This window comes from Nesoenas mayeri, assembly GCF_963082525.1.
Source record: "Nesoenas mayeri genome assembly, chromosome: 19".
Taxonomy (NCBI): Eukaryota; Metazoa; Chordata; class Aves; order Columbiformes; family Columbidae; genus Nesoenas; species Nesoenas mayeri.
In genome coordinates, this window is record NC_137568.1 from 9,125,997 (window position 1) to 9,140,496 (window position 14,500).

At 49.7% G+C, this 14,500-nt stretch overlaps 1 protein-coding gene across 1 annotated transcript in view; it reads right to left on the bottom strand.

Annotated features, from left to right (window-relative positions):
- NTN1 (netrin 1) overlaps nucleotides 1–14,500 on the bottom strand; it is a gene marked incomplete at both ends in the record, with an annotated part of 91,779 nt that overhangs the window by 21,850 nt on the left and 55,429 nt on the right. Inside the window, 2 exons of the mRNA XM_080356678.1 lie at nucleotides 1,381–1,434; nucleotides 4,533–4,682. Of these exons, the coding sequence (XP_080212804.1) occupies nucleotides 1,381–1,434; nucleotides 4,533–4,682 (204 nt within the window). The remainder of the gene's footprint in view (nucleotides 1–1,380; nucleotides 1,435–4,532; nucleotides 4,683–14,500) is intronic.

The following is a 14,500-nucleotide window of genomic DNA, read 5'->3' on the forward strand; positions in this document are numbered from 1 at the left end:
TTTAGTCTGCAAGTCCCTGCTAAATAGTGAGAATTCTGGTACTTCATCTGTTGAGCTTTTGTATTTAAGCAATGCTCAGGTTTATTATCACCTGGGGGAGGGTGAAAGCACTGAAAGGCCACAATAACGTCTCCCAAGAGCCTTTTCTTCTTCAGGCTGAACACCCCCAACCTGCCCCTGCTCAGCTTCATGTTAGGTGGGCCAGTCTCTATTCCCAATACTCCATTGTGATGGACTCGCCAAGCCTCACATCTCATGTTGGCACCTAATTTATGAGGCCAAGCAGCAAAAGGGCTGAGCACCGGCACCTGAGCTGGAAGCACGCTGGCTGGGGCAGGCTTTTGGTGTCTTCCTGTTCCTCTCAGCCCTGCAGATCAGCAGAGACACCTTAAGAAGCACACACGAAGCACTAGACAGAAATCTGAGGCTGTGAGATATTTCTTGCTCATACCAGCTCAAGAGAAAACACTCAAACACAAGAGTTGCTGCTGCTGTGTTTACAGGCATCCAAACTTGGCCTCTAAATCAGCCCCACAGAAAACCCTGGGGTTCACCTTCCCATGGCAGAGGGGACCAAAGTCCCTTTGCTGGCTGGGTTTCCAGCCCTGAGGAGCTCCTGAGCACGCAGCTGAGTGAGACGTGCTGCTGCGGGGCGAGCCTTGGCTCAGAGTTCAGTTCAAGGTGACACCCATCACTTTCAGTACAAAACCCTTAATTTATGAACCTTCCTACACTGGCGAGGCAAAAATAAACAGCCTTTACACCCCGTGTCCCTCACAGTCACGGTGCTGTTCAAATAGCGCTGGAATCTGCAGGCTGGGGGACAAGCCAGACATGAGACATGTCACTGTAACGTACAAAGGTCACATCAGCACCTCAGGTTGCTTAGCACAAGGAATACACAGGTCTAGGCAAATAAAGGAAATGCTCATGTGCAGCAGTAAGAAACACTCAGGACTTTTTTTTCTCTTTTGGAGGGTTTTTGGTTCTCCAGTCCTTGTCCAGCAGAAAAACTTGGCAGAACTGTTACCTCTTGAGAAGGTAACTGCTAAACTTTAATAATCAACCAGCAATGAGTCCTTACCTCTTTTCCATGAAGTGTTGGTTCCATATTGGGTATCCCCTGTGTGCTTACAGATTTAACACCTTTGGGAAAATCTTTTTGCATTTTGTCTACACTCCCATGTGCTCCCAGAACCGCTGATCTCTTGGGATGCAGCACTTTGTTTCAAACACTTGGACATTTTGGGCAGAAAAGCAAACGGCTTGTCCCAGTGCAAACAACAGAATTTATGTATTAATTTAAGGGAACTTCATCTCAGGCAGACAATTACTCAAAAGACATTTACCATCAAGGTGATTTTAAAAAAGACAGCGTACCTGCAGGCTCCTCCGTGCTGCTGGCGGTGGTGGTGGGGGGAGCGGCAGGGATCTCTGTGCAGGACAGCGAGAAGCAGACAGAGAACAAGAGCAGACAAAAAAAAGGAGGTGTTATTCCAGATCCCAAAGAGCCCGATCCCTGCACACAACACATTTTTCCTTCCAAACCACGTCTACCAGCAAGAGATGTTTCCCAACTATTGTCCTCCAGCAAGGAGCCCTGCGAGAGCCTCAGAAACCGGCACACCAGGACCAGACCCCCTGGGAACTGGGCCCCACAAGAGGGTGTGGGAAAGGGTTTTTAAACCAAAAATTTGAGCTGGTGGCTAAAAATAAAAAAATATACAGACAGCCAGATAATTAATATCACATCCCAGCCACAAATGCTCATGGTGCCCAGACACCACCTGCTGCAGTTGCTGGGTTCTTGTGTGCACCCCAGGGTGAGGGTGAGGGATGCTCTTGCAGGGCTGGTGGGTGCACAGGGTGGTGTGACCAGCAACAAGAACATCACTGTCCTTCCCTGTCCCTGCGCTCTCCCTTCCAGCCGCTGTCTTCATCCAAGTCTGAGGCAGCGCTACCACCCCTCTCACGGCAGATAGAATGCAGGCAAAGTGTTGCATCTATCTGCCGGGATGCAAGTGTTTTGTCACACATTTCAAGGAAACACAAATATATCTGGTGCCAATCCAACAGTCCCTGGTTTTGATTTGGGGCTGGCTTTGCATAGCTGAAACCACATCATGTTCTGGATCTTCATGCCCAAGTCTGACTGTGTTTGTTGATGTTAAAAAGGATGGACAGCAGACGAAGGACATTTTATGGTCACAACTTTGGCAAGATGGTCTCTTTTCCCCAGTGCAGCTCTCATTACTAACATCTTTTGCACATTTAGGGTACAGTGCTGCCATTTCTGTGCGTCCCTAGGAACCCTGGTGGGGGAACACTCTACAAACCCATTTTGAAAGTGGAATTTAGGCATGAGCTGGAGATCAGCATCTGCCTCCTTCTGCTTTTGCTCTCAGGAGCCCACCTGGCCATGGAGGCAGGGTTTGCTGGGGTCTGTCTGCATTGCAGACAACAGCTCATAGGGGTGCAGCCCAATTAGCATTAAGTGACATTCTGAGTCGTTCACCCTCATGCAATCAAACACAGGCACAAACCCATGTGAAACACACAGTGCATAGTCAGGCAGCACGTGAACAGCCAGCACAGCCATCCCCAAGCTGGCGGCTGGACGGGCGCTGGTGCCTGCTGACATGGGCTGCAGTGCGGACACCCCACTGCTGTCCTGTTCAATCCCCACGAGGTGTTTTTTGCAGGACTATAAATCTTGGGGACAAGAAAAGTCTAAGAAGTGGTAAATCAGAGAGTAACTGCTCTTGCAGATAAGGTGGACGGTCCCTTCTAGCTGGGGTATACCTCTGTCTTCCCAGTGCCAGCCGTGGGTAGGGATGGAGAGCAAGCGTCCCCCATGACTCATGTATAAAATATCTGTGAACTACATCCCCCTCCACACATAGGATATGCTGACTGACACTTTTCAAAACTGAAATATGCTGGTTTGGGTTTTTCTAGAGTGAGAGAATTGTGAGTTGTTCATATCCTCACTTGAATTGCTTTAGCATCATACGTGCAGACCAAACTCCCGACAACTGCACAGCAGCTTGGTAGCCAGGCCAGAGCAATACTTGCAAAATGTTTCAACCAAACGTTGTGGGGCCTTGGAAAGGGTGTTTTGCTGTGACACAGAAGTAAGGGGCTGTCATGGGTGCTGGGACAGCGGCCGGGTTGCAGGGCCAGGCCAGGGCAGCCTCGAGCACGCCGGGTCGACAGCTGGCAAGAGCACAGTCCGGCTCCAAACGCCTGCTTGGATCGTGTTGAAATTCTGTGTCTGTCTTTATTTAGTGCAATGACTCCCAAGGGAGGTGATGCAAGGAACAATTTACCCTCTGATTTACCATGGCCCTGGGGAATGATTAATGATAAACCTTTGTGCATACTTGCTGCAGATCATACCGGAGCCGTGACTGTAGCATCTTGGGGAAACAAGCATCTGGTTTGAGCTCTTGCTGTCCCATTGCGACATGAGGAAGAATGAATCTCAAGTGACCAAAAACCACCCTGGAATGTATGATTTTTTCAGCAGGAGAAGGTGGAGAAAGGGTATCTGCCCTATAATTTGACAATGGCCATCCTTAGAGGCAAATGCTGCCAGGGGACAGTGTGGGAGCAGACTGGGGGTTCCCAACAAAGACTTGATTCTTACAACCTTTACTTTTCCTTTCCCATTGGGCCTTTTTTCTCCTTTTGGCAGCAGAGAGTCAACCTCGAGAGGGTGCCAAGCACCGTAATTCTGACGCTTCATTTCGGTAGGGCAGGTGGAGATGTCTCTTGCAAGATGCATGAGCTACTGAATGATCCAACAACAGCACAACCAACAGGCAGCAGAGAGGCTAAAACATGCCCTGCCGGGACAGTGGGTGCTTGATGGGACCAAGTGGGAATGTGGACGTTTGCAAGGCAAATGCTGCACCAGAGAGGCTTTGGGAGCTGCACCTGGTGCTTGGTGCTGGTTTAGGAGCAGAGGATGGGAGCAGCCCTGGGAAGGTAAATTAAAAAGCAAATAGTAAACCAGCCCATGTTTCTGAGTGAGTTGTGTGAGTGCAAGATTCCCTTTAGCAAGGCAGGTGTTATCGGCCGCATTACAGTGTTGGCAGCTCCATCAAACAGCAGCTCCTCTGATTTGAGCTCTGTGCCAGATAAGCACAGCCTGATTTGGGGGAGAAAATTCTGTTTGTAGCACTTTACCTTAAGCATCCAGACCTGATGTACCCCAAAGCCAATGTGCTCTCAGGGCACCTCAGCTCTCCAAAGCAAAACCACAGCTTTCCTTAGGGTTACTGACAAACTGGGTTATAGCTGCGCTCACACAACATACCCAACACGGTGGGTGAGCTACTTGGAAGCTAGGGCATGAATTTTGGATTACATGCAGTGCGGCTGGCAGGGGTACCCAGGCAGCTCTGCCACACAAGTTGTTGGCATGTATTCCGTGGGGTTAGTAGCCACCCCGGCTGGGCAGCAGCTCCTGCAGGGTTATAAAGGTTAGTATCTCTAATCTACAGACATCAAAAGAGCAATCCACCTACTTATGCAGGGGGCAATGGGAGAGCGGCTTTGCTGGTAGCCTTTGGCGCATCGGTTGCACGTGATGCCGGTGACGCCGTCTTTACAGGGACATTGGCCCGTGGTTTGGTTACAGGTTTGGCCGGCAGCGCCCACGGGATGACAATCGCACTCTGTGGGGGGAACACACAACAAGAGGGTCAGGGGAGAGGACAGAGGGTGCAGGCAGCATCACAGGGTCATTGGGGAGCAGGGAGGGAACCATGGGTTGCCAGCGGCTCTCTTGGCATGAATTCACCTTCTCTGCAGCCAGCGCTGGACCTCCAGCACATGTCCTGTCCAGCCAGTGACCACACTGACCGGATACAGAGGTGGCATTTGGCCGAGGGGGTGTACATGGGTGTCACTTGGGTGCAGAGGTGGTAGCACTGGAAGGGGGATGGCCCAGCCACAGCCTGTCCTGCTGCGGAGATGGAACTGCAGCCAGGACACCTCATCCAGGACATCTCATCCAGGACATCAACGGGTGCTCTTGGCTCTACAGATCAAGGGCAGTAGCATTGGGTGTCTGAGAACCTGCTCGAGGACACCCACGTGTACATGCTGCAACCACCTCATCCCACATGACCAAGAAAGAGTTTGCCAGGCTGGAAGAGGACAGGAACGGGAAAGGCATCAATGCCGGGGTGACCCCAGGAGCCGCAGCACCTGCTGCCCCACCCCAGCCGACTTCACCCCCCGGGCTCCGGAGCAGCAGCAGGGCTGGAAGGAAGAAGTGAAAAATCAAAGAATGTTTCACCACTCTTTCAGCACACCAGATCTCAGGCAGGAAGTAATTGCTTTCAGAGAAGTTGGGAATTCATTTCACGTGCACTACAAAAAAAACGAAACCAAAACCCCACCACCCTTCTTTCAGGGCTTTCGCTGGAGCCCTTTCCCACTGAGCAGCATCCCTGGCAGCTGGCACGGCGGGGGCAGGAAGGAAATGCCCTTGTGGGATGCAGGGAGGCTGGAGGACCTGCTGTTCCCGGCCAGATGGATGGAGTCTTGACGGCAGAGCTGGGCAGATGTGAAGGGTTTGGCAGGGGATGTAAATACTGCACTTGAAATCATTCACCATCTCATTTCCCACAGTGGGACTTACCGGCGCAGCTGTTTGGTAAAAAAAAAAAAAAAAAAGAAAAGAAAAAGCAAGCATCGGGGCTCGTTATCGTCACTGCTCCAAAAGGATTACGGCCTCGCACATTTGTTAACAGCCCTGATTTCTAAGAGCTGCAAGCGCCGTGCCAGACTGCGGTCTGCCCCTGCTGAGCGGTGGCAGGGCAGGCAGGGAAGTGTTCCTGCTCTTGTGCCGCATCCCTGGGAAGGAGCCAGGCAGAGCCCTTGCCGGGCAGCACTGATCCTGCTACCCTGCTGCCCCTCGGGAGCTGCCTGCCAGAGAGAGGGCTTGGGGGAAACCTGCCCCACTGCCCAAAACCTGGGTGGGGCTGCCCCGGGGGTCAGGACAGGACATCTCTGTGGGCTCCAGCGGCTGGGCTTGGCTTTCAAGCACCCCAAGCTCCCCAGACTGAGCAGATTGCTCCCAAGAGGGTTTGTGCTGGACCCTCCAATGCTTCTTGGCTTGTCTGGCACCTCACTGGCTTGTCTTGCCCCCCTGCTCTGAGACACCCGAAATATGGGGACAACAGATCACATCCAGTGTTCAGTTGTGTCAGGTGTGGAGGTTTTGGTGTTTGGCTGGAGCTTCTCTCCAACCTGTCCCAGCACCATCTTTCTCCCTCCACCAGCATTGCCCAGTTTGACCTGTATTGGGCAGCAGCTCCCGGTCTGCTTCCCTCTAACAGGGTTTCAATGGTGCCTGGAGCTCCCCTGCCCTGGGATGTCCCCATGTCCCTGCATGGGTCACCCCACCCAGAGCACGAGCAAACTGCCACCGTCCCCTGGCTCTGCCAGCACTGGATGGGAAAAGACTGAGCCTTGCCAAAACCCCATGATTTTTCACATGGGACGGAGAAAGAAAAACAACAATTAAAAAAAACCACCAAAACAGCAACAACAAAACTTTTGCTTCTTTTCCCCTTCTTCTCTAACACTTCTGATTTGGGGGTTTGGCGCTATTTCCCCTCCACCTTCAGCTGCCCCTGGGAACCAGCCATTTGCAAACCTGCCTGTAGAGGAAAACGTTCCATTAATCAAACCCAGTTTTGATCAGAAAAGATTCAACAGCTCTGTTGTAACATGAAATCAGTGTGTCTGGTGGTGAGCACAGAGAGCAGTGACGTTTCGGTGGGAAAACCTGCAGGCTGCAGCCCCAAGGGACGGCTTCGGTATTGCTGGGGCAGAGGAAATAAAAATACATTAAGCAAGAGCCTGCAGAAGGAACAGAGTGAAAGAAGAGCAGAGAGGCAGGAGTTAACACAAAAAGAAACAAAGCAGGGAAGGGTTACACAAGGAGAGGCAAAGGGCAGGAGGATGGGGAGGAACATGCCTCCTGTTTCAGGCGTCCCCAGAGCTGGTTTGCAAACCCCCATCCTGTGAGTAATTCTCCCCTGTGTGAATGCATTGCACTGGTTTCAGTGGGCCAGCTTGGACAGGAGAGGGGAAAAAAGTCTTCGTGATGAGTAAGATTTACAGAATCAGGCTCTCGGAGGATGGGCTGCAGAGCACAGAGCTCTCTTTTGGACACCACATAAATAAATAGCCATGCTGCTGCTTCCTTCCCTCATGAGGTAATGCCTCAGCACAGCGTGTCCGAGGCTGCCGTGGTTATTTTTACAGCCGTATCTGTCTGAGGTTGTCTGTTCTCTCCCCTGAGGGCTCTGCAGCCCAGGTGGCAGCCGTGTCCCCGTGGGCACGTGTGATGTGCCCAAGGTTACAGAGCAGAGCAGTGTCAGAGGAGGTGGGAATCACCAACACTTGGCCTGGGACCTCAGCAGGAGGAACCCGCAGGTGATGGCTGATCAATCCTTCCAATGTGCCATGGAGTAAATCCCCCCTGGGTGTAGGGTTGTGCTTTTTGCCACCGGTCCCCAGCTCTCACAGCACAGGACGGTGCCTCAGGTGCCCGCACTCCGGTTCTCCAACGCCTGACCCCATTTTGACTTTGCTGTCTTCCAGAAAACTCTCCAAATGAGCAGCAGCTCAGCCCTCCTGGTGTGGGGGGCAGGAGGTGGGCCCAGCAGTGTCTGCAGATGTTTGCTGTCCCTGTCCTAGTGGAACTGAAGCAATGCCAGCAATTAGGAGCAATTAAAGGCAATTTGCAGTTCCCTGGCCAGTGCAAACACTTGCAGCCAGTGATTACAGGCTCTTCTCCTTCCCCAGCCATGGAGTAGCTGGACTGCTGGTGGCTGATACTGATTTTTCTAGTATGGTCTAAATTCCTTTGGGTTGTGACCCCAAACAGAAGAAAGGCTGCACTAGAATGGCAAAGGGGATGTGATTGATGCAAACACCCCTTGGACACCCCCAGTGCCTTTCTGTTGGGAGCATTTTTGGTCACAAAGCATGTTCTCGTGCCTGGACTTCCCTGGGTGCCAGTGTTTGCCTGTCACCCACCGCAGTGCCGAATATCGGCAGCTCTCTGTGCTGAGCAGAGACGTGAGGCAGCAGAGCTAAGAAAACCTCACTGATCAGGAAAGGAGGGTGCCTGGGACTTGGTTAGAGAGAAAAAGGAGCACAACAGCTGATTTATCCTCTTTATCCTCAATGCCTTGCTTAAAAGCATCACCCCAAAGAGAAGGATGCAGTGGTGTAGGGAGATGTGAGAGGAGCAAACAGGAATGATGCTGGTGCAAGAAAACAATGTGTCTTTAGTCTGTTAGTTTACACAGCATCAGGGGGAAGGAAGATAACTGTCACAATTTAGTTCTTTCAGAAAATCTTTAAGAAAAATCTTCACTGAGTGTCTATGACAGAGATAACCAGTGAAAAATGAAGTTATTCCTGCTCAAAAACCTGGCTGTGGAGGAGAAAACAAGGAGCAGGGGTATATGGGGAGGTTTTAATGGGGAGTGCGTGTAGCAAAGAGGGTGCCTCTGCCCCAAAATACTGATTTTTCTTATGTAATAGCCATGACCTGGAAAGCAGGGAGTTAACAGTGTTTCTAGGTGATCACGTTCAGCTTGACTAGTCCAGAGGAGACCAGGTAGTTCTTTGGGAGACCTCCCCAGACTGGCCAAATGGGTGAGGGGGCTGCAGACAGAAACCAGTGCACAGAAGGATGGGTAATGGGAAGGAGGGAACAGGATGGCGCATACAGGCTGAAGGGTCCCAATTAACTGCAGCCACTCCAAGAAAAGATTTGGGAGTCAATGAAACATCTGGCTGATTGCGATGGAGCTCAGAAGAGCGGTGAGATAGTCGGTTGCGTTATGAAAGGGGTAGAGAGTGACACTGAATATAATATCATGCCACTATAGAAATCAATAGTACGTCCTCAGCTGGGAAAGCGGAGTGAAAGGCAGGGAGAGGCACCCATCCGAGGGCGAGGGAGAAGATTAGAAACGCTTTGCCAAGAGACGATGGAGGGATGCCAAGTAATGCACAGCGCCGAGAAGGTCAGACAGGTGCTCCTCTTCACTGGTCCTCAAAATACAGGAACAAAGGGACATTCAAGGCGTTTAAAAGGCAACCTTTTTCACTGATAAAAGGAAACACTGCTTTGCAGCACACGTAATTAACTCGTAGAACTCATGCTACGAGACACCATGGCAAAGGCCCAACAGGATTAGATAGGCCTATGAATGAGAACATCTGTAGTTACATTAGCTGGGATTAATATATATACGGATATAAGCACTCCAAGCCAGCTACTAACTGCCTGCAGTTAGGAAGAGATTTCCCCTGGGGATGTGCTATTGCAAAACTGCCTGTCCTAGAGTTTTATATCTCTGTCTGAGGCTTCCAAGACAAGTCACTACTATATGCACGGATCTGCTGAGGCGAACCAATGCACAGGCAACAGCACATTTCTCTGCTTCGCCTCACATTTGGCTGGTTTGGGACTAAAAAAATACCCAAAAGCAAACGTTAGGATCGTGCGTGAAAGGATGTAAAATGCCCTGGAAAAGTGGTTGAACTCATTGGGATGTCTCTGGCCCCCTGAAGGCTGACAAATAGCATGACAAAAATGCCAATATTTTTCCACCCCTGAATTTTGGTGGGAGGTATTCCCAGCTGCTAATCTTCCCCCGCACACGTGTGTTGAAAGGTAAACAGAGGGATAAATCTCCAGGCTTAGCTCTCTTCAAGTGTGACCTTTTTTGAGAAGGTATCTGAAAGGACCTGCATTTTTTGAGAATTAGCATCTTCCTGTTTTCGGGGAAGCCGTTTCCTTGGGAGGTTTTCAGAAGGATGAAAAATCCATTTGACTGAACAACAAAAAAAGGCTTGATTTCACGGGGCATCCAGATTTCCTCCTGTCACACTGTATCTGCAATGATAACATACATCGTCGGGCTCCCAGATTGAAAAGCCCAAAGCGTGACCGCTTTACGTTACGCCGTGGACTAAGCAGAAAAACATCAATGCATTAAACTGGAAGAAAACACCTTAATTTGCAATAGTCATTGATGAAGGTTCCTATGTTGAAAAAGAAGCTTCTTCAGGAATCTCGCTCAGTTTTAAATATGAATTTAAGTCGTACATAGCTACTATGCCTTAGGTACACATTTATATTTAACCATGCTTTTAAATGCTTTTCCAGAATCATGGCCAAAATTGCCTTCCTTTGGTTGCTTTCCTTCTTTCCTCTGAAGACTCCAACTGGAGTAAAAAATGTGGCTACGGAAGCTTTCTGCTGGAAAAAAATGCACCAAAATCCAACTTGTTGTGTGGATGCTTTGACTCTGACAGGATTTTAAACAGCAAAACGTCAAAACAACTCAACTCAAATCTGCCTGTTGCTTCAGTAACGCAGCCTGCCTCATCCTGATGCAGTAAACACATTGCACTTAGTCTTATGGTTTAGTATTTAGAGGTATGGTTCAGATATTATTGCTTAAGCAAACTTTTTGTAGTTGTGGTTATCTTTGTCTTGGGTAACTCGGGTACAGACCAATTGGCCCCGCCGTAGCTTTAGCCCATCTCAGACGTGACCCCCATCTTGGAGCTTGCGGAAGACCTGACCTGGATGGGGCTATTTTAGTGGATTTGCTTTGAAATAAGCGGTGCTCCTTCCTTCGGACACCTACCCTGATGATTTGTCCATGGATGAGGAGGGTTCTGATGTGATATCTGTGCACCCAAGCAGTGCCGAGAGGCTCCTGCTGGCTCTGGGATGGGATTCTGCAGGGATGGTGATAGTGTGTTTAACGGCAGAGCATCTGCTCCTGAAAACCTCACCGATTCATATCACAGGGAAGAGAAACTGTGTTATTTAATGTGTACCCACCCAGCCTGGCCCCAGCTAGTTTGCTAACCAAAAGCAGAGGTTGAAATGTCCCCGTGTTAACTCTGAATACTAATAATGGCTTTAAATATTAACTGTTAACCGCTTTGCAATGAGATCGTCAGCTTGTCTGCGATATTGTGAACTGGATTTAGTTCTCCAAAGGATCGTGTTCACGCACAATGTCCCTCGGCACATTCTCTTGGAGATTTAAAGGTTTCTTGCCAGCAGAAAATGAATTCCCCCTTTTATCAGGCAAAGGCAAATAATCTCTGGGTGTTTCACAGTGTCCCTCCTCCCGCGCCGCTTCTCAGGGCTCTCCCGTTTCTTCCTCCCGAACTGGCACTCGGGGAAGCCAAGGGCTTTGGCGCCCTGCGGTTTGGGCCAAATTTCACAGATTAGACCTTGTCTTTGTCTTCATCGTAACAAGTAACAGCCGGGGCCCACAAAGCCTCCACTGAGCCAGAGTCGCCGCTAATCCGGAGGGGGCTTTGAGCCACAGTAATAAATCCACCTTTTGGGCAGGCATGAGTGATACAGACAATAAGACAATTATGGCAGCGCTTTCCAAAACGCTCGAAATTCCTCTTGTTAAAAAAAATTGTTCAGAATTCCCCTGTTATCTCGGAGCTCCACCTTTCGGGTGATCACAGCAGAACTGCCCAGGGGGAGCGGTGAGGGTGCTGAGACGCCCAGCAAGGAAGTGGTGGTGCTCCCTTCTCCCCAGTTTACCAGCAGGAGATGGGTTTTGTCGTGGAGGATGTCACCGCTTCTATTTTTCCACTGAAAAATGGCAAGTCTGGTCAAAACCCGCTCTGGGGCAGCTCTGGCAGCAGCCATGGAGTAACAGCCCATGGACATGGGGTCCTCGCAGCTCTGAAGCAAAATAAGGCTCAACCTGCTCCCATGGGAGACATTGCATGAGAAAGAGTGGGCTGGAAAAGGCTTTTATTGAGGAAAAACAAAGTCGAAGTTTTTCTCCTCCTGATGCATTTTTAGCCTGGCTCCTGAGGAAATGAGGTTCCTACAAGCATGTTCTCCAACTAATAATATTTAAATCAAATCTGGGAGCGCAGCAAAGGTCTCAGGTTGCCACAAGCTTCACAAAATCAGGCAGCTGGTAGATGGGAGAAACCCAAGGAAAAGCTCCGCAGAGGGGAATCTGTTCGATGTGCACAGCCCTTACCAGACACTAAAGCATCCACAGAATGTCCCTGACACCACAAGTGTCTGCAAAAAAATCACAGTCGGAGCTCCTGGGGCACAAATCCAGATCACTGTTTGTGATGCTCTGAGAAGTGTGTGTTTAACAAATCCAGATCATTGTTTGTGATGCTCTGAGAAGTGTATGTTTAACTGGAAAAGATAACTTTTTCTATGAGAAAAAAAGGCCTTTTTTTCTTAGTATGCTTAAAATCAGAACAGGGTGCGCGGGTGAGCAGGACTGAACTTTGGTTTAATGTTCGGGACCTGGGAGCCTGGAGGATTTTTCACTCTCGAGAACTGACCTGAAGCAGGAAATTATCTCAAGAGTTTGAAAATATTCATGGAGAAGGCAAATTATTCCTTTTCTTTCCTCTGTCTAGAAGATACACAAAGGTCTGGCTATGCAAATGAATTCAGTAATTTCTGTTCTTAGTCTGAGACTTGTGATGGAGAACTAAGTTTTAGTCTTCTTTCTTTTTCTGCTTTTTTTTTAATAATAGGGTGCAAATTCCTCTCTGTTGTGTCATACTCTGCCACTTCTGACAAACCGCACTCCAAACCTGCTCTTCAGAATTGCTTAGGGATGTATTTCTGCTGAAACAACAAACCTAAACTGCAGTACTGAAGGTGCTTGGCCCCAAATTTCCCCCATAAAATTCCACCCAAGCACCATCATTGCAAGGATGGGATTTTTCAGAAATGCAGGGGGGGCAAATCACGCAGCAAAAATGTGCCCGGGTGGGAGCAATATGTGAAATTATTGACCTTCCTGGAGCCTGAAGACAGCTGCAGCCTAAGGAAGTTTTTGGCATGGAGGTGACTTTACTCTGATCTTATCACCAGGCACAAACTTCTCTCTTTTTTTCCTCTCTTCTTAAAAATTCCCCCCCCCCGCCCCTGCTTTATTTTTCCTTTAGGTTAATGACTTTCTAAGCCAATTTCTGGAGACTGTGGCAGAGCAGAGACCCCAGCGCCCTGCCAGCCCGCAGGGTTGTCCCACCAGCCCTCCATCCTCTCTCTGTGCATGCAGGTTTCAATCTCAGACTGCCTAAGGCATCTTCCACTGAATGAAAATACCTGTTTAAATGCTTCTGTATGGTGGGAGGTGGCCCAGAGGGAGCCAGAGGAAGGAGAAAGCCAGCAATGAGTTTCTGAGAAGAGCAGACAACAGGATTTTACCCTCGTCTTGCTTAATTTTCACCAAAATGGAGATCAGCTCCAGGACTGATACGCAGAGGAGCAAAGAGTCTGATCGCTTCAGGTCAGCAGCGGCTGCAAACATGAAACTGGAACGTGGGATCTGTGGTCTCTAAATGTGCATCTTATCCCCGTGTGCTGTGAGGAGGTGGTGGGGCTGCCCTGGGCTGGGGAAAGGGCTCTGCACAGCTCCCACGCGTGGGTTGTTCCTCACTGATGGCTCCCATCGATCAGACTTAATTAGAAATCCTCGGAGCTGGAAGGGGGAGAGGATGAAGGCCGGCACGTGGAGCCGCGCTTGGCTCAAAACGATTGGAAAGTGTCTCAGTCGCTGGGTTTGCCACGGGAATATCCCAGTGCTGCGACACAGCAAACCCTGCCCGCTCTGGCTCCCACAGAAGTGGATGCTTAATCTGATGTAGCTGCTCGTATGTCATTAAAATTGTGGATGTTTAAAAGCTGGCATGGCCAGGTAAACATCTTGCATTGAGCTCAAGTCTTTATTAAAAAAAAACACAAAAAACAAACACTCCTTTTCCGTGTTTTCACACTACAAACTCAAAATAGTTCAAGAGTTTCTGTAATAATCATGTCCCTTCTTTGCTTTGGGACCCTTCCAGCCTGAGCAGGTGGATGGTGCAGCTCTGCACTGGGTCCTGGAGGTGCCATGGTGGTGGTGGCACTTGGTGGCAGTGGCACTTGGTGGCAATGGCACTCCAGCCTCCGGCGCTGCCCCAGGACACTTCCACGCAGCAGCTCGTTTGCATGGGACAGCTCAAAGCTGCATGTCTATAAACCTTTCCCGACTGGTTTGTGCCTGCCTGGGGGTTGCTGATGACAAGTTTTAGATGTAGAAACCATAAATCAGTGCTCAGCACTTGGAATAATATCGATATAAAGAATTATGGGGCCTTTGGGAGGGGGCGACTGAGGCACAGCCACTAACAAATGCAGTACAGAAATACAGATAGAAAACTGTTATTGCAGTGGTGGAAGAGCACGCTCTGTGGGGAAAACGGTCTGTGTTTGGCAGATCAGTGCATTGAAAGGTTGGACTTTCTCCAGTGATGTGATTTCTCAGAGGTAACCAAGCCTGGGCACAAGAATGCGATCCGAGCCCTGCCAGGACTACGCGTTGGCTCATCTCTCATCTACATGGTCGCTCCAGCTGGTCTTCAAAGAGGAAGAAAAGCAAAAAAA